At 38.9% G+C, this 25550-nt stretch overlaps 2 protein-coding genes across 5 annotated transcripts; both read right to left on the bottom strand.

Moving 5' to 3' along the window:
* Positions 1-2209: 2209 nt before the first annotated feature.
* LOC124405506 lies at positions 2210-18460 on the bottom strand. Of its 3 annotated transcripts, XM_046880451.1 has the most exons (7): positions 18012-18133; positions 11358-11581; positions 8116-8266; positions 5013-5153; positions 4062-4202; positions 3725-3871; positions 2210-2871 (listed from the first exon to the last, which is right to left on the bottom strand). In XM_046880451.1, exons 2-7 carry the CDS (start codon positions 11393-11395, stop codon positions 2623-2625), a joined length of 867 nt encoding a protein of 288 aa, XP_046736407.1. In that variant the 5' UTR covers positions 11396-11581; positions 18012-18133; the 3' UTR covers positions 2210-2622. The 3 variants fall into 3 exon arrangements, with proteins under 3 accessions (XP_046736407.1, XP_046736405.1, XP_046736404.1); XM_046880449.1 differs by lacking the exon at positions 11358-11581 and having other exon boundaries at positions 18012-18460; XM_046880448.1 differs by lacking the exons at positions 11358-11581; positions 18012-18133 and adding an exon at positions 16406-16647.
* A 1057-nt stretch (positions 18461-19517) lies between these two features.
* On the bottom strand, positions 19518-24605 carry LOC124405505 (sodium- and chloride-dependent glycine transporter 1-like). Of its 2 annotated transcripts, XM_046880446.1 has the most exons (15): positions 24327-24605; positions 24018-24195; positions 22610-22741; positions 22328-22482; positions 21853-21941; positions 21635-21767; positions 21427-21561; positions 21248-21351; positions 21035-21159; positions 20754-20866; positions 20544-20672; positions 20368-20467; positions 20186-20286; positions 19964-20116; positions 19518-19852 (listed from the first exon to the last, which is right to left on the bottom strand). In XM_046880446.1, exons 1-15 carry the CDS (start codon positions 24330-24332, stop codon positions 19682-19684), a joined length of 1824 nt encoding a protein of 607 aa, XP_046736402.1. In that variant the 5' UTR covers positions 24333-24605; the 3' UTR covers positions 19518-19681. The 2 variants fall into 2 exon arrangements, with proteins under 2 accessions (XP_046736402.1, XP_046736403.1); XM_046880447.1 differs by lacking the exon at positions 24327-24605 and having other exon boundaries at positions 22610-22757; positions 24018-24160.
* Positions 24606-25550: the final 945 nt, after the last annotated feature.

The following is a 25550-nucleotide window of genomic DNA, read 5'->3' on the forward strand; positions in this document are numbered from 1 at the left end:
CCGGTGTACCGTTTACTTCGGAAGCGTTTTCATGTTTCTCCGTTTTTTCTTTTTTTTTCCCTTTCCTTTTTAGTGGCGGACGATTTACGGCTCGTGTAAAATTCGGCGTCGCGGACGAGCCGGATGGCAATTTTTCAATTTCCACCTCTGTTTAATATATATTCACGTACAATTTTTACGAAAAATACGAATATGTGGTCGCTGCTATTGGTTAATGAGCTGTATTAAGAAAATAGTTGATTCCAAAGAGAGAAAAAAAAAAAAAAATTCTATTGATAATACTTTTTTGTATCAATGTGCGTTAGAATTGATAATGAAAACTCGCAATCAGTTTAAACGTTACTTTACACAGCCTAAACAAGAATAATAAAAATTACTAACGTATTTAAAGTATTGATTTTTCGAAAAATTTTGAACAAATATAATGAATTTTGATATTTTGTAAACTTCACGCGTTATCTCTTGAGTTTCTTGATGCATATACTGCCGTTTGTTCCACGTCGAGGTGATTCTTCGCCCCCGATTTTCTTTTCAATGTTTCTCTCGCCACCCCATTTATTCTTCCTCGCAGATATTTCGCGTACGTTTTTCACCTCTTTGCAGTCTCTCTGTACAGTAGCTCGATATTTTTCACTCCAAAGTTTTGAAACTTGTCTCTACTTCGAGAGCGAGTGTAAGAGACTGCGAAAGTGATGAAAAGCTTACACACACACACACACACACACACACACAATATGTACATATAAATACAAGTGAGCCTGAATTTCTATTGACAATTCGAAACCACGTGTGGACCACAGGAATCCACGAAACCTTTTAAGAAGTTTTTACTAGAACAAGATTACAGAAGAGTGTTTCCAAGGACGGAGGTCATCCTCGTACAGATTAAACCCTATCCTTGCACCGAGATCTCAACGCTCAACTTGTGTATAGGTAAGCGTCGAAAAAGAAATAAAAAGTTGGCGTGATTTCATGAAGGGTGACTCTAATTTATCTGGCAAATAAACGCACGCTAAGGTCAAGCTATTACACCAAGTGTTAATTAACTGATTAACAACCAGCCCAATGCTTTCCTCGAAACCGAACGCCAACTTTTGAGGTTGATACAAAGTAAAGAAGGATAATAATAGTTTTCCTAGTTCATAGTTTAGTTTCTCCTCACTCATATTAGTACATGCGAATTTTCCTTCTGAATTATTCAAAACCTATTGCATTTGCATAGACACTGGCGATGCATTAACGACTAATGACAATCAATGCTCGCGAGTAAAGCTGTTTGTATCGATTGTGATGAGGCGAGTAAGTGGGTTACATGGTGTTTGCACAACTCATTAATTACTGAACACTAATTGCTTACTTTATCTTTGGAGTAGCCCAAGTTGAACGACGAATTATGAGACAAGTCCGTGCGTCAGTTTTGCACGAATGTCACGTGATATTTTTAGCAGCTGCGTAATTGTGCACCAGGTGCAACCTCATATTGCACACCATGCCTGCGAAATATTTACAATTTATCCATGTATTATATCGTTCAATTAACAGAGGGTGTGTAAATCGGCGCGGTTAGTCAACCGACGTTGTAACTAAAAAAAATTTTCTACACGCGGTGTTGATCTGGCAACAAGTACGTGAAATTTATCGTATCTTGTACACAATTATGTTCGTTATCTGCGTAATCGACGCCACTTGAATTCTTCCGACGTTGTGAATGGGTGATTAAAATCTGAAGGAGTTGGGACAGATTAAATTTTAATTAGATGTTAACTCTTTAATTTATTAATGGTTTTAAGCACACGTAAATTAATCACTTAATATTATACGCTAAGTACAAAAATTTTGTTAAATTTTTATTCAACTTATAACTCTTTCCTACCGCACGGATGGAAAGTGGAATTTATTTCTATATAGTTTATAATATCTAAGAGAAATATATATCTTTGCGACGGAACTTTTAGACGAAAAGCAAGATCTTCATTTCCCATTTTTTCGTATTTTTACGTGTTTCACTTTTTTTCTTTTTACATGCACAGTTGAGATTTATTCCTGATTTTTATTCACGTCAATGATCTTTGAATCCTGCATTAGTTTATAATGTAATACAATATTTTCACAAGTTTTTCTCAAGTTACATATACATTACGTTAGACTATCATACTTAACTGTTACACTTCTACGACATCAACCCTTCAAATTAATTCAGTACAAAATGTAAACAAGTACAAGAATCGACGGTCGCAGAATTCTTGCAGCCGTTATAACGACAGGTATTCCTTTGAAAGGAAACTGAACAAAAACCGGAGAACGCAATACCCTGGCCTTCGCTCAGGCATACGATTGCTTGCGAGTGTCTATAAAATTAGGGAATCTACCCACGTGCAATCAAGAAATTCTCCGAAAGGAATAAATGAACGGTCGATTAAAGGAAATACTGCCGCACACGCCTTCGGCCGAGAATAAGAGATTGGATCACCTTCGAGGCCGAGACGCGACGACGAGAGGACGTAAAAAGTTTCCAGAGCCAATTTCATACCGACTCTAGTTCACCCACCACCTGCAACCTTCTCGCAGCATCTCTTTAATTACACTACTCCCTCGATTGGTCAGGGAACGGGGTATATAAATTTATTCTGCGGTTGAAACGGCCGCCCCGGGATCTGCGCCGGGTTCTTCCGGTCTCTGCAGGGCTCCACCGGATGTGACAGCAGCCTCGTCGTCCGCCGAGGAAACCGTCTTTGCAAATTCTGCCGCAGCCTCCAGCTGAGCTTCTCTCTGTTGCTTCTCCAGAGCCGCCTTCTGGTATCGACCTTCGTCGGCGTAGGAGTAAAGGATTCCGACGATCTCCTGGGCCTTCGTGTACATCTCTTCGACGCTCTGAATTTTGCAATTCAACACTCGTGAGGATCGGACGAAACAACTTGAATTTTTCCTTACGCTTATTTAGACGTATATCGACCGATTTTTTGGGTCTAGATTTCGATTTAGCTACACTTTGGATATGTTGTTACGTTCTTTGAGCTATGAAAATCATAGAATTTTTAGACAACGAACTTTTAGTCAGATCGTTTACGAAAATCACGTCAATCAATTTTATCACGATTTCGATTTTGATTTGAATTTTCAGCACTTCGTGTCGTCGAAACAATAACGTGTTGTTTGTATAAGAAAAAATGGATCTTTCCGAACATAAAATCCATTTTGAGGTAGATGATCCTCAGGAACTGCAAAAAAACGCGTTTTTTCAACATTCTTAGAATATTTAAGCCCATTTAAATGTGATCCCATTTTCATCCCACTCTGAAAATGTCAGGATAAACGGGGAAAACAATTTAACTTTTACCCCTTCGCATACACAGGATTGAAGATATCGAAAAAACGTGGTTTCTGGATAATATTTGAAGAAACCAGACTTTTTTTAGACGATTGATACATTAAGGAAAGGGTCATTATTTTCTCACGGTTGGAAGTTCTAAAGATTCGAACCCAAAGGTGTAATTTGAAAATGTGATAAAATTGATCGACATGTTTCTCTTAAACGGCAAGGACTAAATGCCTGCTAAAAATTGGAGGATTTTCATATCATACACCGTACGCTATATAACATATTCAAATGTCAACCGAATAAAAATTTTCACCATAAAAACTGGCCAAAAGATTTTGGATAGGCCCACATTTTCGAAAACTCTAGTGAGTGATCATTCGAATTTCTCCTTGAATAACACCCTACCTGCATCTCTCTGAGCTCCTTGATCGCTTCCGTTTCAAAATACAGTCGATCGTAATCTTCTTGTGTCAGCAGGTAGCCGTTTTCAATGTCTTTCTCCTTCTCCTGCTCGGTCATGATCACAGCTATCTCTTCGGTCGTCATTGGCACCTGTAAAATGGAACAATTTTTCCGCCTTCTTTACGATGGATTCTGAGTATTTTTTCGGTGAAATTAAACCTGTTACTCTTTTTCTAATCAAGTATTTGATCCAGGACTTTGTACCACAGAATTGCAGCTCTTTATGGTTCAAACTAGTGAGTAAGAAAATCGTGATTTTGAAAATTTGTGAACAGCTCACCAATTTTTGAGCCCCGTGGACTACTTCAGTTTTCATGTAGACTTCGTCGTCCTCAGCTTCCTCCTCAACTTTGTCGCCAGTATTGTCCGGATAAAGCATTTGGTACAGAGAGTTAGTGACGTGAACTTTCTTCGGCATTCGCTGTTTATAAATATTTATTTATGCACAAGCAAGGATTCGGGCAGTTTTTGTCGACAGGTTAAGACTTAAGCCAATTTTAATGAATGTTTACTCGTTTAAGGTGGGGGGAGGCGAAGTTCCGAATTTGATAAGTTCCGAAAGCGTCTAATTCCATAATTATTTGATGGTAAAACATGGAGTAAAGAAATCAAAGTTGTACAAAATAACAAAATATCGAATGGTCGGAAACTTGATGGCTCAAAGTTCCGAAATGCCAAGATTCCAAAAATCTAATATACGATAGAGCAAAATTTCGACAAATAAATTTTCGATAAAGTAATATTCTGAAAATTAAAATATACTCACACAACGTAGTTTACTCAACAATTCGGTGTAAAAAATCAGCAAAACCAAAAATCAGAATGACCAGAATTCGGGAAGCAAAAAATATCGAAAACCCAGAACAAAGAAAGATCAAAGTGGTAATATTTCACCAATCCGGGAACTCACAAAACTGAAAATCTTCGATCATTTAGAATTTCGATGTTGCAGATTTTCAAAGTTTCGCCCTTTGGGAACTTTGCACTTTTGTAACTTTAAGCATCGTACCATTCGAAACTGATGTTTCGCGAAATTTGATTTCTTCACCTCAAGTTTCTCCTTAAAAAAATTCTTAATTTTGCGCTTTCGGAATTTCACCCCCGCCCCTTAAAACCTTCTCGATAGTTTGAACAATCGAATTAATCGTTTTTTCACCGCCGCTGTATATAATCTATCGTGACATATGTAGATAAAAGCAAATGCAACACGCTATGACCACAATGCGCTCACCTTTCTCTGTTTCTCTTCAATTATCGCATCGCAGTAGAGATAGAGTTGGAATAGCGGGTACCTCCGTAATTCCTCAGGCGCCTCTTGGACGGGAATAAGTCGTTCCAGTATCATCTTCTTGGTTCTCATCAGTTCGTTCGTCTTGAAACGAGAGTAAATACAAGAATAAGAAAAAGAGAATAGAACAAACAAGAAATCAATCTGAGATCAGTTGACTTGGCGATAATTCGGCGCATCAGCCATATAAGCCGCCTGCTGCCACAATTCTAGTTCGTGTCAGTTGCCACGACGACCTTACAGACAGTAACACTGATTACAATCATCGGCAAGTAGGACGTTTCTTCGAGCCACGGGGGAAGAGGAGAAAGGGAGAAAAAAACTAATACTCGTCTGTTCTGCCACATTTTTCCCCGGCGCGCAGGAGGATGATGCAGAAATTGATTAAGGAGTCCTCTATCAAACTAGGTGCGTGACGCAGCTTCCGGCTAATAATGTTATCATAATAATGTTATCGTCTTGATGTTCGACCGCAGCCCATCAGGAAGTACCTCTGGGTACATCCGAGTGATTCGTATACCTACATGTTGGCGTGTTCCCCGATTAGACGAGAGAGAGAGATTCGATGTCGAATTTGGTTTGGGTGCCGGATATTCTTGCAGACTGCGAATTAGCGGTTAATTGAAAGTTGCGTCAGTCTGCACATTTATCGCATAAAAGCCTTCTTCGCCGGATTTTAGACCTTCAACGAAATCGCCAGAAATGGGCTTCCTGCACGGGAAACTTACTTCGTTAAGTTTTAAAACTTCACTGCAGTCCTAACGACGTTTTTCACTTCATTCATCTTGACCAATCCTTTAGTTGTTATTTTTTTTTCGGGTCCATCGCATGATTATAATTTATCCTTTCAATATTTAGTTGAATTATCAGATCGTGAAGACTCCTGAATTACACTTGGATTCCAGTCCTTCCTCCAGCTGAAAACTTTATGGTAAATCTTCTTGACTTTTCAACCCCGAAGGATGAGGTCGTAGAATTGAACTGCTGTTTAGTCATTTTCCAAATGGTGTAAGAAACTTGAAACATCTTGATTTTCAAATGTTTACTTATTTAAGACGCATGATACGCAGACGTACAGTTTAAAACGTTTCTACTGTCTTGTCAGCAGTCGTGAAATATTCATAATACATTCGCAGTTCATTCGCCTCCTGCCTTCGTCTTTTTATTCGTCGAAAGCGAGGTTCGGGAACTTTCAAGAATAATGTGACGCCTATAAAGAGGCTCATGGAAAAAGCACTTGGTGTGTATCGCTGTATAGGAATACCCTATACAGACTACGCCTGTCACGGCAGGTCGAATCTCTTCACAGTTACATGCGGATGTTCCTTCGTCTTACGGCGGATAAACATGCATGAGAAAGGCTCGTGGGAGGTACGATTCGATACGAACAGATCCAAACTCTTTTCCATACAGGGATTCTATTTTCCTCAGACGCCTAAGCAACCTTGCGGGGTGCATTTTTTCCAATATTTTTCGCATATCGCCGGTACAGGTTTTTTTTTATGAATTAGATAAGGCGGATCTATATATACTTGGCAGACTGAGAAAGGGCCAAAACTTTCATTCTTTACAGTTACTAAAAATTGTCGTTTGAAAAAATTTGGCACAAGTGACTTATTTGTTTCACTGTTTTGTGTAATATCGCGATAGTTGCAAGAAAAATCAGTAATTTTATCTTAGATCCAGATTTATATACATATAGGTCATGGTATCAAATGAAAATAGTTGACGCCTGCACAGTAAGCACAACAAGGAATTTCTCCCGTTGCAAAACTTCCAAACAAGTTGTAGGTAATCTGTCTTTATAAGCGTATAATAATATAGAACTGACAGTGATCACTTACTCGCTTTGATCAACGTATTAAATCCAGTGTTTGAATTAATTTTCCTTATTAAACAATTATCAAGACCAGATAAATCGGATTTTTCATTTTTTTCAGGTATCGAAAAGTGCCAGGTAATTACTTTTCAAAATGCTATTAATATTTGAACTATTTTTCAGGTAAATTTGACGACCAGTTCAAAAGCTCGGAATATGATAAGGCGAATTTTGTCCTTTCTGTTCCGTGCAACTTTGTCATGTAATTTTCAAGGAACATTCCGGTGATTCTATGTTTTCAGGGTTCAACCACACGACTCCGGTGTAACTCGTACCATGCTCACAAAATAATTTTCCTCCTATTTATGCAATCACATGTACATGCCGACTCGGCATATTATATTACGAATAGCTGTATACACACCGTTTTCTAGAATGACGTAACTGGCTGCAGCAGCCCCGCGACAACCGCCCCCGTTAAAGCTTTATTAATTTCAATTAACAGCGATACACCTACGCTGGTGGCCGGGATTTTGCCGGTCGCACGTCACGTGTCAGAACCATGACGAAATGGTCCTTGATCGACTGACCCTGGACCCGTTTTAAATCTCCTCGGGCAAAGGGCAGAGCTTTCCTTGTCAAAGTTAGAGATTTGAATTTTTCAAAATGATCTCGAAATGCAGGTGATCATCGTGTTGGAATCGACCGTACTTTTGTTCGTCTTCAAGCTCGCGATTCTTCAATTGTCACGCTCCTGCATTTCCACAGACTCGTCTTTTGCGAACATTTACTTCGACTGTGTCACCCGGCCTGTGAATTCCGAAGTGAAACCTTCTTTACGAGGCTATTGAATTTTGCTTGAAAAGATTTTGCCACTATGCGAAGGTCGAATTCTTCCCGATATATATATATCTATACCTAACATATATGTATATTGTACACACATTTATCGATGTTTGAGCCTCGAGACCGAGAGAAACTTTGAGCTTTGTAAGACTTGAAATTTGCTTCAGGCTTAGAGCGGAATATTTCGATCAAAGGATGTTCTCGATTCACTTGCCAATTTGATACTCTTCACGGAGCCCGCATTTATTGTCTGTAATACATGAATACAAAAAGGGCTCACCGCGCCAATTCTCACCTTCTCACAAATACCCCATCTTAAGATTTTTAATGAACTTATGTGTTTGTATGCACGTTGTTGAATGTATGCTATAAAGTACGTACGACTCGTTTTGCGACTCGCTCCTGCTGCGAAGCTTCATAGTCTTGGCGAATCCTGATAATCAACTTCTGCATGTACCTTCTGTCCGTCAATCGCACAACGTTGGTTCCCATCAGCATCTCCAGTCTTGATCTGACGAGAGAATAGCTGAAGCTGCAAGAAGTAGGCAGAAACGATTTTTCAATAGTTAGTCTATGCATTTATAATTTCCTAGATAAATCCTTTCCTTTTTTGCACAAACATTTGAATTTGACCCCTAATAGTTTATCCTCAATCAAACAAAAAAAAAAAAAAGAAAAATCGTTTTTATTCGCTACATTTTTCTTCTACTTTGAAGAAATTTACCGCCTCTCAAGACCTCAGGCGTTTCTCAATTTCCCGAATGTTTTCGTCGGTGAAGTGAAGAGTAAAAAATATTTTTATCAAGTCAACCGCGAACAAAGTTGTTTTTATTTATTTGTTTTCTAAAATGATAAAATGTTCGCTGCTCTTTACGCCTCATCGACGCGATTGTGTTTCTCATTTATCGAGCTCGTTACGCGCATCTTTTTCCGCTTTTATATTCTACTTCACTTTTTGTTTCTTCAGCTTTTTTTTTATATAATATTCATATTTCTTGATGCGTAATATACCCACTCGGTCGTTTTTCTTTAATTTTACACTTACAGCGATGCGATTCTTCCAAATTTTCTCTCCACTTTACAGGTATATACTAATAAATTCACCAATTAATCATCAGCTTCACGACCCGGTGAGGCAGCCTCCAAAAATTGGAAGTTAATGCTTCAATACTCGTTGAAGAGATTCTTGAACTAACGTTGCAATCGGTCATTATCCTCGATTCTTGAGCAAATAAAAAACGAAAACAACAGCAATGAACGCGGAAAAAATTCTAAGTCTTCGCATTTGTTTCCATCGTTCGTTTCTTCGGAAAATCTTTCAAAGGAGCCAATTTTTGGAAAAGCGAGTCTCCGGGGCAAACGCAAACGGCAAACTGACTCGCGGGGAGAGTTTTCACGCGAAACTGAAGCCTCTGAAGCCCGTGTTTGGTATTCAACGTCGCGGGGTTGAATATCGGAAGAACTTCCACGACACCTCATCGTGCCAAGCACCAAGAATATCATTCGGCTGACTCTTCCGTGATTTCTGATTGGTAATTCGTGACGTGTCGGTAATGGCTGTACAGCCCTACCCTTCCGCCACCCTGCCCACCGTGATTGTATCACTTAACTCGCTTTTGTTGAGCACGCCGGGGCAATTTGTTAAAAAATATCGATTCCGCGCGGACCGTTTTTACGCCATTCCGAGGTCTGATACCTCCGTTACGCACAGGATGTTATTCCAAACGGAAATAATTTTCTTTTAGGTACCCGAGTCAAGTAATTGGCTTGAAACGTTGTTGCTTTTTTTTTTTTTGTTTGACATTACTTTAACAGATTACATCGTAAAATATTTAATATTGCAATCAGCATTTAATTACGATAGTCAAGTTATTACAATAACTGAAAAGAGTCTGTAAATATTGATCTTTAACCAAAATCCGTATTAGGTAAATCGTTTCATGTTCTGGATTCAAGATTTAAAAAACTTTCAAGAGAAATTTATATGCACACGCCGTCATTAATGTATTTCATAATTACCAAACTCGAATATTTTGCAATCAGCGATTGGCGGATGACGATTTGTATTATTTTCAAAACCGTACCTAACCGCAATTGCGAGAATTCACAATTTCGCAATCGTTGTTTGGTTAAGTTAGGGAACCTTTCGAACCAACCCTGCAAAATCTTCTCCCTTACGTAAGCATCGCTTACAGTAATTTCGGAGAAACGAGAGAACGATACGAAGGGAGAGATCTTAGGTTTCTCATTTATTCAAATTGGAATGAATGGCCACGCACGTGACGTCCAAATTGATTGTAAATTTCAATCAGGTTTCCGTAGTTCTACAAACGTACGTCATACGTGAATAATATTCGTCGTATGAAATCGAACTTGATCGGATCAGGTCGCTAGTAAATTGAAAATTGAGGCTACATTATCCACAATTGTGTACGTGCTGTAGTCTGTGTCGAAGGAAGAATCGATATTCTACGGTTTTCAAAACTTGAAACGCACTCCTTTGCAGAAGAAGAATACATTGGCATTCCATAACAAACCGATATGGACCTCGAATTCAGCGTTTTTTTTTTTCATTTTTAATATGGTGTAGCGGGTATAAAAAAAGACCTTTCACTGAGTTATAGATATTTTGGACCATGGGTTTGACTAATTTTACTGCTCCGAAAAACATGAAAACCTTATTTTTTAATGAATAGTCTCAATCCATTCAAACTTCAAATTTTTCTCATGAATTCTTGGTTAGAAAACGAAAATTTTGAGACCAAGGTAGAAGTGGGCAGGATTATGATTTAGAAATTGCAGGGCACAAGTAATTAAGAAAAAATAAAAATAGAGTTAAATATACTTTGAAGAAGTACAAATTTATGATTAATTCAATTCTTCTCACTTTCATGCTTTTGGTTTAGAAGCCACAGGCGAAACAAGTGATTGAAAAATTAGAAGAAAACGAATAAAATATAAATTTGTACACCTTATATTTATACTTGATTCAATTCTTCTCACTTCTTAATTGCTTGTTTCGCCTGTCGCTTCCGAATCAAAAGTTTGCCTCCTTCGATCTTGATGTCAAAATTCCCTTTCTTAACAAAGAATCCACGAGAAAAATTTGGACAGGTAATCGATTGAGGCTATTCGTTCGAAAATTGGATTTCCGAGTTTTTAGGAGCAGTAAAAATCACACCCGTGTTTCAAAAAATCTAAAACTTGGGGAAACGTGTTTTTGTCTTGTACACTCTACAAGTCTACACCATATTTAAGAATAAAACACCGCAGTTGGTGAGGGTCATACGGATATCAGTTTGGGATGGAATGCCTCGTATATACTTGAAAGTACGATGGAAAATAAAAAAATTTACTTTGTCATGAAATACTAGATGTCGCTGTATTGGTTGTATTATCTGATTTTATCGACATCGAAGTGTCGAAATAAATTTGAAAATGATTATATCGGACGTTCTAGCAACGAGGCTGAAATCCCATCCAATTCCTTTCTCTCTCTCTCTCTCTCTCTCTCTCTCTGTCTGTGTCTTTCACTCTACTGTTTATACCATAAATTGTTACAGTCGGTACCAAAGTGTAAGCAAAGAAGGCGCGTGCAAAACGTTGCTTAAAGGTTTACCAACCAGAAGCTGAGGAGCTTGAACTCGTGTAATTCGACCATCCTGCCCCGGCCGTCACTTTTAATCGACTAAATTTTTGTCCTTCCTCAATCTGGATAAAAAAGGAAAAAGAAGAACCGCAGTTATCCCCCCTGTGCTAGCGGAGGAGGTTTACCCTGGGGACGAGGCTAGGAAACTAGAGAACTCTGGCTCTCCCGTAGTGTGTGTATATCGCAGAACGGAATCGACTTTAATCACGAAACGTATAGCATAAACGAGACACTCGCTTAACATATGACACAGTTTCTGAATTGCGCCGGAGGTTGGGGAGCTGATTTTATACATTCAACAATGCCGGCATAAATCCACTCAAGCTTTCGACCAATGCCAGCGGAAAATTAACATTCCTTCCCCCTGGTAATCATATTTACGAAAATTTCATTTCCTAGGGTTACGGAAGCCCCCCCAAAAAAATAACTTGTGCAAATGAATCAAGTTCAATATCAGTAACGAGTTAATAACAGTTTTAATTACCGTCTTTCCGATTTCTGAGTAAAAAGTTGGAGAAAATTTAACAATTTTATCGATGTTTTGAAATTTTTTTTACTAGACTCGAATAACACTCTGGTCAAAAAAATACTCCGACATCGAAACTTTATTTATTTTCTTATACTACAAACATCTTCTCCCGCTGATTAACAATAAGATCAACTTGGAACGAATGCTCTGCTAAAAATCCGTGATTTTTTCATTTCTGTAATATAATTCTTGCCAGTTGCCAATTATATCAGAAAGCTGAAATGAGCTTCGCAAAGCTCGGATCTTCATTCGTGAGTAACCGATTTTTTTTGAGTAGATATATATAGTATAAAGAATTTGTCGAAGGATTTCTTATGCTAATACAGCGCTTGATAAAGCTGTTGGAAAGTGATATAGATCGCGTGGATTATACCTGCTAATGACATAATTGGCGTAATTTAGTTTCATGGATCGACCCTTGAGTGTTTGCCGAATTTCCTACTATGGCTTTTATACCGTCCTCCTACTCTTCCTGCGTTGTAATTCAGCGTCACGCGAATACCATTATAAATGTCTTCTTCTTCTTATTCTCCTTCTTCCACTTCCTCTTCTTCGTCTCATACAGAGCGACATGTACACACGTATACGAAATCGTATCGCGTTCCTTTTAGTATAAAATATAATAAAAACGAGGGTTATAATAATCGTGCAGCTGGAATTGCTGATAAAAAAGAGTAAAAAAAAAAAAAACTGAGGAACTGTGCCATCGATTTTACTGATTTATACGCTCGGGAAATAAAACTTTGATCATATCATCAGTATGAAAGTCCAATGGTAAAAAACAATAATTCTCGGATTATTATATCTCGATCCTAGGTACCAGTTTTGCGAATTTATGATTGTTGAAGTGAAAAAAGATTTTTGTATCGGAAATCGCGATTCACACGAATCAATCGAAGTGTAGAATTTTGGAGGAAACTGTGTGAGAAATATTTTAATGTCTTCTGTCATAAAGAAATTTCTCAAATCTGAATTATTTCTTTACGTACAAATATTTCATATATATTCAGATTTTAACAAATGTTGGATATAATTAGAAATCATAAGTCACAATTCAATTATAGAAATACCGACGTTCGTGCGTTATTATTAATTTTAAACAATAATTGTCAATTTTAATATTAAATTTTTTTAATACAGCCATCGATTCCATACTGGTAAAGGTGAACAAAAGAATAAGAATATAGATAAAGAACGTAAGGGATGATATATGGACAAAAAAATGTATTACACTAAAAAGATTTCCATCCCTTCGTGCAGCCGACAGTCGTTACACGCATTATAGTCATGGATATGAAAAGAAGGCTAAGGTCACGCGAGGCCTGACAATTTGTCAAGCTTATCAAATATAAGTATAGAAATTTTACATTTGATTTCCTTTGCAGTCAGGCATTGGCTTAGAAATCGCAAATTCTGCAGATTGCTTCAGATTATTTTTTCAAAATTCATTCGAGACTCGTTATCCGATTTTTCTCGAGCAAGTCACTCGTTCTCAAATTCCGAGTGTTGTTGAAGCGGGTTATTTTTTTGTTTTATCGAAAATTTGGTGCATGGATCTTCATTGAATTTTTTGCCCGTTATAGGGATAAAATTTTCTCACCTCGCCCAGTTTTTGTGCACCCATTTTTTATTTTACAATGACCATTCCTCTCGCTTATTTTCGTCTTGGATTTATGCTCGCGTTACGTCTTTTTACAGGATTCCGCGATCTGGAGAGAAATTTATATTCATGGTTTAAATAATACTGCTGCAGTTACTGTTGAGGGAAGAAGAATTTTTTTCTACAATTTCTTCTCAGAAATTTCCGGAAAAACCAGCAAAAGAGTAAATCTTCTCACCAAACTATGTATAGGGCATGCCATATCATACTTACAATTGCAAAGTAAAATTACCTCAACATTTTTTTTTTTTTTACAATGAATATGGGAACAATTGACACGTATTTTTTTATTTCAATACGATATGCAAACTTTCAGAGTTACGAATTTTTGATGTTCCAAAGTCCGAATAATCAAACTTTCTTTAAATGCTTCCAGTTTGTGAACAATTTGTTAGAAACAAAAACTTTGGACTTTGAAACTTAAAAAATTCATAACTTTAAAATTTTGCATATCATGTTGAAATAATTAAATACATATCAATTACTTCTATATTCAATACAAAAAAAAAAACCATATGTGATGTGATTTTATTTTTCAATAAAAAATCTGAAATGGAATGACCCATACAATAATTTTCTTTGGACTTGTCAGGTCGAGGTTGGTGACGCTCTGTCCATACGCTTAGCTCACTCAGGGCAAATAATGGACAGAGTTTTACCAGTAATTATTCACCGGATTTATGAGCACTTGTTAATTCATTTTCAGAAATAATAAACAATCGGTTTATGGAGCGTGTAATTAATAATCGCGATATCATAATAACCGGGAACTTAGACAGCGTGCGATTGTTACATCTGCGAGATGGGAGAGAAAGAATGAGACCCGCGGTGTTAGCACAAATCTATTACAAACGCCCTCGTCTACGCCCTCGCCTTACTTACACCACATCCACACACACGCACACACATGCGTATAAAATATACACATACGTTCAATATGTAGCTGTAATTTGCACAAGCTGCGTGTTTGCCGAGGCGTTAAATTCGCTCACTTGAAATTGGATTAGCGATAAGTGGTTTTCATACCAAAGGACACCTTCTTTGGAACCGCAAAACAACCCTCGAGGCGTCTTTGCTTCGATTCCCGGCTGCTCTGGCATGTGAATTTCCGTTTCACCAGCTGAGCGCGTGCCATCGCACCGTAAACAGATTCAGACAATGCTTAGATCTTATTAGCCTCCCAGAGATCATTATGAGGCGGATTACGGTTTGTCGATGATTTATAGAACCCCGAATACCTTTGTCTAATTATTCAGGGTCTAGTCCGTCTCTTGTCCCAGGATACTATGGGGCCGCAGTTTAACGACGAATCGGCTTGAATCAAAAGCTGGGGAAACAGGACTAACGATTAAAAAATCTTAACCGGTCTTGTCTGCGCCAATTATACTGAACACGAATTGAATAACATCGAAATTTTAACAATTTAACAAAATGTTTTCGTAACAAAAACATATTAATTCACCGTATATCTCCAGAATTATTAAAAATAGGTTTGTATAGACAAGGCACAACCGATAGTCGCCAACAATTAAATTTACGCTTCATGACTTTACTGTTCTGTAAGATTTCTTGAATGTTCTTAGGATAGTACGTAGGAATCTGGCCAATCAGTAAACCGAGGCCAAAAGCGTAAGAATTGGATGAGCAACACGAGGGTTGAATAATTTTTAACGTTTAAAAAACGAAACCTCTTCTCAAGTTATTGATATCTCAGCTTGTGTTATTTGAATTTGCTAAGATTCATTTCTATTAAAAAATAACTTTGCATAAGATTGTTTACAGTTTTTTGTATTTTTTTCCCAACTTTTATTGCATACGATCCAGCCGTTTCACCCTCAATATTTTCACTTGTTCATCAATTCACGTGTGCCAGAGTGGCGAGCGTTTGATCGAGTGCAAATTGCCATGTCACCTATCAAGATCCGAGCATTTACGCATCAGTTTTCATTATTTCACCGTTAATCCACTGCATCAAGTTCGCAGGCTATTTACCCCGCTGATTACACATTTGTGCATTCACTGCACAACATTAATTACCTTAGACGAACGATTCGCCGTACAACACACGTGAAAAAACGTTTTCAAAAATTCAAAGTCCATAGTTACTTGTATAGACATTCTTTAATTCGCGGAAATCCGACTCGAATGCTTCACTTACAATCGATCTACTTCTCGCTGTATAATTAGCTGAAATTATAGAGTTGAAAACATCTGTCGATATGTATTGAGTCATTATTTCCTTTATCGATGAATTGAATTAACCCTCGGGTATATACGAGAGTTGAACCATAATGATGTGCAATAACTTCAGTTCCATTTATTATCGCCTCTTGTCAACAGTTATCCAAAATGAAAGACCGTTAATTTTTTTTATTTAATAAAGTATTAGGTAAAAAGAAGAGGAAATTTTTCAAACAGTAATTAGTTTAAATTATCACTTTTCTTCTCGTTGTTGACAAATTTCAAAGTCAGCTGAAACTCGCTGTTACTTTTAGTCGGTCCGGAAGATTTCATCTCGTCAGGGAGCTTCGATATTTTTTTACTTTCGCAGATAAGTCAGAGATCGTCAAACGACCACGAAAGCTCCGTATCAGCCGAGCAAAACGAAATTCGGACAGTTATCTGGATCGCAGTTACCATGTTTGACCGACGAAAGTAATCTAACGAAGTTAAACGTAACTGAACTTGGATTTAGAAGCAATTCTCGAAAAAAAAAGCTCGTCTCCGAACGCATCGAAAAGGAAGTAACGAGAAAACCAAACGAAGAAAAAAGAAAGCAAAAAATATTAAATAGCTGTCATCCGGCACGCGGAAAATTAATTGAAGTTACTACCTGCAGTCAATCATGCTCCCATAGTCCACCTCCACCTCCTCATCGCACCTCCTCCTCGTCTCCACGCTGCTTGTATTCCCACAGACAGCTTTCCTGGCCATTTTATCCCTCTCAAGTTGAACTTTGACCCTCGTTTCGACGGTCTCTAACCAGTGATTAGCCACCAACGACCCCGGGGAATTCCATCCTCCGGAACCCGCGAGAACATCGACGGCGGCCCAAAAACCTCCACCGAAAGTCATGATAAATGGTGTGTAATCGTCGTCCGAATCGCTATACGCGATCGGTTTCTCGGAAATTTTTTTTCTCCTCGTTCACGCGAAGAATAAAGTTCGGAAAATGATTTCGATGCGATCGGTGTTGGTTCTCGTACGGCGGGAATGCCCGCCTGATAGTGTGGGAGGCTTGACTTGAGGCACCTTTCAAGCTTTCTCAACGTCTCCGGCACCCTCGGGGCTTGATACTCCTGGTTCCCGACCGAGCTCTGGGTGCCGGTCTCCCGCCATTCTACGGACCAATACCTGTCCGTCCTTTCCACACCCTCGCGCGAAGTTGAGGCGCATATTGAACAGTGCAATATACGCCCCCGCGCTTTCTGGCTCACACGCAAATTAGGGTAGGGAAGTTATATCGCCGATTCCCTGACAGCTCTAACGCCCGTCAAGCTATCGCTCGGCCACTTTGGACACGCGATTGTTTAGGTGCACATCAGCTTCGCTGCAGAAATGGATTTTACGCCTGATCGTAACGACGAGTTATATTAGTCTTTCAGGATTACTCTTGATCGATATCTCAGTTATACTTGATTTTTTTTAAGTCGCACATCACCGTTCGACAATTAATCGGCGTTTTATTAAAAAGATGCTTAATTTGCTTATACTAGTCGCTGAATGTACTAAAAGGTACGTATAATCGATTTCTTATCAGAAGTTAAATGTCGAATATATTCACGTGACATACAAATGAACTTCTTTGACCTCACAATCATGAGACGTATGAAATACGTGGACTTAGATATTTGGAGATGTATACGTCTACGTCGAAGTCGACCAAGGCACCCCCTTAAAATAAAACCTACGACCCTCTAGGAATTCGCAATTTCCGAGCCTTCGCCTTTCAAAAACTTTTCGAACACTATCACTGTTCAAAACTACGCAGGTATGTACTTGAGATCAGAATCGCTTAAATGCTTTTTTGTATTTGACAAAAACGATTTCATCGGGGTTCAGTTTGTTTCTGTTATTAAAAAATTTCGAAATGAATCGAAAAGGCGTTGAAATGCTTTACTGTCTCACCCACGATTTATGACTTATAAAACGGTGACACAGACGGGAAAAAAGTGACTAGATAAAATATATACATTCGTGCTCAAAAAAAGCGCAACTTTTACCAGACTCGCGATTAATAAATCGCCAAATTATACACATATGAATATATATACATGTTGCACTATGCTAGCCACGAATTCGCCTGTGGCGTGCAGGGAAGCAGATCTTTAACCCCTTTTCTAAAAGAAAAAGAAAAGATTCTACCGTCTGGATGGTCTCGTGATATGACTAAAAATTCCTACAAGTGAGGAATTTTTTAAAAACTTAACCACACTTACGCGTATTTTATCGGATCCTTTTCCCACCATCTTAATGGCTGTGCGAACGGATCTTTGCTCGAAGTAAACATCAGGGCCAAGTTTTTCTCTGGCCTTCGTTTCCGCTTTCTGTACCGTCGTTTCCTTCCGCCTTGACCCTCGTTGCCCGAGGGATCGAAGTGCGTCGATTTCTGCTGCTCGTCGAAATTCATTTTGCACTATTTTTTATTCGTTATTAGTTTCAGATAACCCGGCACTTTTATTTAATTTATCCAACCATCACAAAGAATTTTTTTCTTCAATTTATCAATTTACAGGTTTGAAGAATCTGTATTCTGGAATTTGAACAACAAAAATGAATGACGTATGACGTAAAAATTTATGAATTCAACATTGACGATACATGTCGCAAGCTTCTATGTGGCTTACTTCACGATCACGTATCTATATAACCAAAGCTTTGAAATGAAAACGATACCATCTAACTTTCACCCGAAAATCAACTTCGTACACATGATTAATTTGCATGTATTCTATGAGCTAATTTCACATTGTGTACGGTTATTAGATTTTATATTGTTAGATTTTTGTGGCATTAGATTGATTTTTAGAAACGTTTGATTTATTGCTCGTTTATAACGGTAGATTTGAAAAACTTTATGACAACAGAGAGACTACAATCAGCCCACGTGCCACATACACGATGATATTAAATTTTTGAAATGATATACAAGCAGCAAAAGATTTCGTACAGCTGAAAAATTAAACAGTGTCGCAGGTGCTGTAAGGGACAGACAAATACGATTAGAAATAAATGCCTCACTAATAATTAGTAAAGTTCGCACATAGCGTAATTCAATTACTCAGGTAATGCATACATGTGATTGATTCTTTAAATATTATTTCTTCCACACTAACAAATTCGAACACTTTGGTTTTTGATAACCTGAATGTATAGAAATTTTTCCTTTCTTTCTTTAAAAATTTATCTAAATATATGAGACGTTACACGAAATTGACGAAATTAGAACGTTCAAATGCAGATTAATTTGGCCACACTACAGATCAATTTCACTACATCGTATTTTTTTTTCACTACGCTACAGAACGAAGATAATTCATAATAACTCCGAACGTAGTTTAACTCGATTGCTGCCAGTGACTCAACTCTTGAGTCATAGCGGTTTCCTACTAGAGACAAATTACTCAACCGATGTATCAAATGACTACGCTAAAACTCTGCTTCTGGGGCAGCCATTCCGTCTATTGGAATGATACTCACATGTTCATTAGCAGCAAAAGTGTCCAAGTTGAATCATTGTGACAAAGTTGATGAGTAGCAGCATCGCTTAAAATCAACTCAACGTAATTCAGAATCATAAAACATTGGCTGTAAAACAGGAATCATCACATCGAGTTACATTCCTAATGAGTTTTCCCTCCAAATGAGCTTGCAGAATAACAAAGTGATTGTAAATTTGAATTAAGCTTGTTTAACGGAACTTACATTGGTATACGGTTGAGTAATTTATTACATTTAGTCCCTAATAAAATACGGTGATATTATTTTATACATTATACACAAACGGCACGTTAACCTTAATATAAAAAAAGGCCTGACTTAATATTTTTTTCATAATCGACATCATCAACAAATATAATTCCTTTCTCTGAACTTCGGTATCTCTATATCAAACTCTGGTGACTTTAATCCCGTTTGTCAAAGCAGCAGTGGGTACGTGACTATTTTTCTTTGCTTTTCTTCGCTTGAGCTCGTCCCAGGCAATCCGGTCCTCGAGCTTCTGTGGACCCCATTCTGGAGTCGGACTCGTTCCCTGCTGTATCTTCTCTTTCCAGCCACCCTATCGATGAAATGGAAAAAAGGGGAAAAGAATTCGTTAATCCTATCGTTAGACGCGAGGCAAAGAGGCTAAACAGAGAGCAAACGTCCGATGAATAGCTCGAGAAATTACCTTCGTTTTGCAAAAATGAAAGATGGCGTATCCCGGTATACAAACGATGCTCGAAAGGCAGGAACACCATCCAACCACCACGGCCCATTCGGGATAAGCGATTCCGTTGTAGGTGATTCGGGTGTTGAATATTATCGTCGTGACGAAGATGAACTGCGATAAAAAACTGGAAGTGTGAAGGTGGAAGGAGAGATTGGGATGAACAGATCGTAGCAAACTCACGGATAAAATGATGGGCGTCAAGTATTTCCAGCACAGAGGCCACCATGGGTGCACTTTATGACCAGTCATGAATTCAACGTCACGAACGAAATTTTGGCATCCTTTCAATCAGCGGAATACAAACCGTCTATGAATTTTTTTTTTTCATAAATTGTAAATAATAAATAAAACACAACGCTCACCGTAGGTCCATCCAACGACTATCGTCTCAACCAAGCATATGAGTATAACGGAAATGGAGGCGGCGTACCAGTCCAGTAGTTGCAAGATGTACATTCCACCCTAAAAGTAATCGCATCAGGGTGCAAAATGGACGGATTATTGACAAGCGATAGTTGCTAACGCGATTCAAACTCACGTTCGTGACGAATACCAGCGAGCCGAGAAACAGGATGAACAGAGAGACGAAAGCGACGAGCCGTTTGTGCCTTCTGAGTTTCGGATACGCGTCCGTTATGCTCGATATAATTGCTTCGATTTGAACGAACTGCGACAGAAAGATTTTTTATGATAAACAACATACGATAATGAAATAAGCTTTAATTGAGGAGGAATTTTCGTCACTGACGCAGCTGTCCATTCCCAGGAGGTACAACATCGTGAAGAATAGAACCGCCCACAGGTGGGGTATCGGTAACATCGTGATCGCTTCGGGATACGTCACGAAGGCCAACCCTGGTCCTGGGGCATTAAAAGGATTTACCCGATTAGCCGATTCGAGGAAACGAGGGTTGCTTTCATTCGGTAAAGGCCGCTATTCACCGTAAAACTCGAGTGGTTTTGACAAGGCCGATTCTACGAATCGTGTATACACCCTTCACCCCTCCTCTTTGGATACTTGTTACCTACCTCCGGTGGCGACAGTTGAAACAGGAAGTCCAGTCTGGTGAGACATGAATCCGAGAACAGAGAATACGACGAAGCCGGCGAATATGCTGGTGCCACAGTTCAAGATCGGGACGAGGATCGAGTCCCTGTTGAAGGGATAAGAGTCTTTAATATTACACCCCTTAGGATTTCAACTCAGCTATACTCTCGCAATCATCGAAACATTGTATTTACAGACGATTGTTGTTATTGAACGGATTATAGCTGGCCATGTTCACGATTCCACCCCATCCCGGTCCGAGGGAGAAGAATATTTGGAGAGCGGCATCGGCCCAGACCTGAAAATAAATCGATACTTGCCGACGTTTGTATCCTTCGGAAATTGATTGTGAAGAAAATCATGCAGTCGTTACCTTAAGATTCGTCAGCTGCGACCACTTCGGCATGATGTAGAACGTTATACCGTCGTAAGCGCCGGGTAGAGTGACGCCTCTGATCAAGAGCACGAACAAGATGACGAAAGGAAACGTCGCCGTGAAGTAAACCACCTGTTATTACACACGTGTGATAACTAGTCTCGATATAAAGCCGGAATATACGTGCCACCATGTCGCGTCTCACCTTTCCTACGCTCTTCACACCGTTGCATATGCAGAGGAAAACGATAAACCAGGACACGAGGTTGCAAGTGAACAGGGGCCAAACGATGCCGCCGATGTTGTCGATCCCGTCGGATATCTGCAGTATGTGATTGCTGGGAATGTTATCAACGTGCAATTAGAAGGGGTGAAAAAGTACGTCGGAACACCGTTCGCTTTCTAAAAACACTTTTAACTCACTTGAAGAACTCGTCGGCCGGTGTCTTCGTTCTTCCGATAAGTTCCATTTGGTCAGATTCGTTCTTGTGTCCAAATATGTCTGCGCCTAGCTGTGAATTATTTTTTTAAATCGAGATTATCGTCACTGTAAATCTAAGTGGTTTTGAAAATGATCGAAAGTAGTGAAAAACGGCGTCGGACAGATATAGTTGATACGGGAAATCGGTCAGTTTTAACCCTAGAAGGGTAACGTTACTTTTTTTCACTTTTTTTCATTCCGGTAATGTGGGTCGAAAAAAAAACTAATATTGTAAATTTTATCTCTCAGGTACATCTTATCGATAACAGTACTACAGGGTCTCATTTTCTTCGTTTTTTAATAAACAATCACGTGGACCAAAAATTTTTTTTAGTAAGTTCCACAAAACTGGTAATAATTTAAATTCACGAAGTGCGTCTAGTGTCGGTGTTTTCCAGGTGTTAATTAGGTACCTACCTTCAGACACTTGTTGGTGTTCCAGTGATTGTCACAGTCTTCCCAGGGGAGCTTCTTCCTGAGGGACATCGCGAGGAACAACAGAGGATAAGATATTATCACGTTGTAGTACATCGTACATATCAGATTCACGACGACAATTGCAAAACCTGCTCCTGGAATTTTTTTACCATATTTTAGTGTACTCGTTACTGATTCGTTCCAAGAAATCGCTTTTCTCGGTGAGGAAAAAACCATAATTGCAGTTCAAGTGCGTCTAAAGCTTTGTTGCACTTGACGAACCTTTGAAAATTGGACTCGTTCTGAACATCGTTATGCATCCCGTACCCCCGAATTGTCCTATCGACGATTCCATGTAAAATAAGGGTATCCCGCAGAGGAACAGCATCAATAAATACGGAACGAGAAAAGCCCCTGAAAAAACAATCCAACATAATGCGGTGAAAAGTAGGGGAGGGTGGGGCAAAGTGGGCCCCTTAAAAAAATAATGCCTATAATCAGAATAAAATGTTTAAAGTAATTATGAGTATATTTCCGAATAATTCATATATTCAATAAAAAGTTCAGGTGGTTAAGCTTATTCCTTGTTATTTAAAGAATTTCAGGAGGCCCACTTTCCCCCTAAATTTTTTGAGTTATAAAAAATTTTAAGGTACACACTTTGCTCCACCCTCCCCTAGGTCAAAAGTTGGGTGAATATTTAATTCGTTATCTAGTCTATCTACTGTGTACACTTAAAGAATATAATGACTGCACTGAAAAAATCGTAATAACTATGTAATGAATCAAATGGTAACTTGAACCAATTATTTTCTTCGTTAAGCACAAGGTTTTGCTTTGAATCCATACTGCCAAACTCCAAAGAAAACCACTGCAGCAGTGAATCCGCATTAATACTTGCATTATCCTCTAGCCTTGAATTTCTCGTAATTACATACTCGGATTACTTGAATATCCCACGCACGAGGCGGACCAGAGATATTAGCGACTGCAGTTTGAACAGAAAATTTCTGTCTGCACTGGTGCAGCTGCTATAATTATTTGCATTTGCGAACTAATTTTCGAGTAGTAGATTACGACTAGGTACATATATACCATACCGCAGCTACTTCACTATAAGTCCAATTTGAACTCCGAGACATTGTCCTGGGGGTTAATTAACGACGGGTTGGAAAATTTATTCAACCTATGAAACAGCCGACTGAAAATAGGACCGAGTATAAAGCGAGATCGCTTATCTTTCAGCTCGGGTGTGACAACTGACAATTGCTTGAAGACTTTGATTGAATGATTCTCTCTCTTTAGTCGTCGCCAGGCTTCAAATTGGCCCCCGGTAAATCGCCCTTGAATTTTCACCTCGCTCTCTTTTTACAAGGCTTGAATCACGCTCCCTGCATGCATTTCCCAGGTTCGTAGTTCCGCCCGTCTGCTATTATTATTATTATTATTATTATTATTATTATTATCCATCTATTACCTCCCTTCCTCGTTCGTCTCGTTCGTTTACGGTAAATAGGTACGCGTACGACGTAACTAGACCAGGATAGGCAGACCCAATTCATTTAAGCCTACATCCGACGTCTACGCGCGTCTCGTATCATGGCAAAACCCTTTTTCCTCGCTTCGATGCGAACGGAGATATTTTTTTTTAGTAAAACAGTTTCTGGTCGATACGATTTTTCGCATTTACCTCCTCCATTTCTGTAGCACAAGTATGGAAATCTCCATACGTTTCCAATCCCTATGGCGTAGCCTGCGCACGAAAGCAAAAACTCCGTTTTGCTCGCCCAAGTTCCACGATCAGGCTCATCTTCATCTTGATCATCTTCGCTGCCCCAAGAGTTTCGCTTTCTCAGCTCGTTTGTCGTCTGTATTTAATTTTTACACCATTTTTTTAGTTCGTCATATTTATCTCGTTTTTATTTTTCTCGATTTTCAACTATTTTTATAGCATATTTTCCTGATTCCCAGGCTGCTGATGCTGCTGCAGCACACTTACCTTCATAGCTTTGTGGAAAGGAAAAAAAAATCAGAATGACGAAGAATCTTCGATTTATATCGTCTCAGTAAAAAAGCCCGTACGTTGATCTTTTCATCGTGTTTCTTTTCTTCTTATCTTCCACCCAGCTTTCAACTTCCAATCAATATAACTACTCTCACTTTTTTCACCCCGTAATCGAGACGAGTCTGTTGTACTTGCGAGAAACAGGAGCGAAAAGTTGGACCACTGCTGTCAGTCGAAAGTGCACAAAGACTGGATCACAATCGGGCAATCTCTCAACTCTTGCCTCTCATGTACCATTTTCTCTTCTCCCCTTCGGACGTAGGTATATGACGTATCGTAGAGGATCCGACTCTATAGACTTAACGTCGGCAGCGATGATCGTGTAATCGCCTGGCTATGTGCCTGCCAATCTCTGTTGCGTAGTTAATGTGCGGAATTATGCGTGAATGCATATTGGTGGGTACAACACGAGCTTTTGACTATTCATCGCAACAATTCATACAACGGAATAATAAAGTACGGTATAATTATGGGAGACGGTGCTGGTGTGATTTTCATTTCCACCTTCCCATCGCACTTCTCTGTGTTCAGAGAAGAGTGAAAAACTTGAGTAGGAAAATTAAATCAATGTGAAAAAACCTGCCTGTCTGAAAAAGATTTAAAAAATGTACAAAAAAAAATTCAATATTGACAAAATATTATAGTATAAAGAAAAATATTTATTTTATCAAGATTTTTAATAGTTATTTTGACAAGGTGAAAATTTTCTCACGGTCAGCGAGTCGGTCTATTTAAATACTGATTTGTTTGCCTCTGATTCTTGGCATTAGATTCAACAAAATGTAAGTCTGAGCTTCATGCTCGAGTGTTTTTTACCGGATGTCACTCTTACCGACGTTGCGAAATCGCTCTATCCAGTGGTTGAAATACGCCAGCTACTCGACCGACCGTAAATGCGGCTTTCGCATCTGTCAAAACACAGCTTCCCTACCAGAGATAAAAAGCTTTCGATTACCGAGTTGCGCTGCTTTTCCAGAACCCGTTTTACCCCGTCGATAAAAGCCCGAGTTCTCTTGTCCTTAACTTCCTTTCAGATAATTCCAAGTCTTGCCAATAGATAGAGGCTTCTGTCCTGATAACGAGCATCCAGATCCACATGTTCAAGAAGGCGCAGGTTTTTAGATCCCGATAGATCTTTGCGGGTTTTACATCCCGATC

The sequence above is a fragment of the Diprion similis genome, chromosome 4 (genome assembly GCF_021155765.1).
Source record: "Diprion similis isolate iyDipSimi1 chromosome 4, iyDipSimi1.1, whole genome shotgun sequence".
NCBI lineage: Eukaryota > Metazoa > Arthropoda > Insecta > Hymenoptera > Diprionidae > Diprion > Diprion similis.

Excerpts from the sequence above, each read along its gene's own strand:
- LOC124405505 (XM_046880446.1), bottom strand. Across the intron at positions 21,352-21,426 it reads CGCAGCTGACGAATCTTAAG|GTCTGGGCCGATGCCGCTCT; the intron begins GTAACGACTGCA and ends ATTTATTTTCAG. Across the intron at positions 20,468-20,543 it reads CGCTGGTATTCGTCACGAAC|GGTGGAATGTACATCTTGCA; the intron begins GTGAGTTTGAAT and ends GATTACTTTTAG.
- LOC124405506 (XM_046880448.1), bottom strand. The coding sequence starts at position 16,647 with ATGACTTTCGGTGGAGGTTTTTGGGCCGCCGTCGATGTTCTCGCGGGT. Across the intron at positions 3,872-4,061 it reads TCCACGGGGCTCAAAAATTG|GTGCCAATGACGACCGAAGA; the intron begins GTGAGCTGTTCA and ends TCCATTTTACAG. Across the intron at positions 2,872-3,724 it reads AGGAGCTCAGAGAGATGCAG|AGCGTCGAAGAGATGTACAC; the intron begins GTAGGGTGTTAT and ends TGCAAAATTCAG.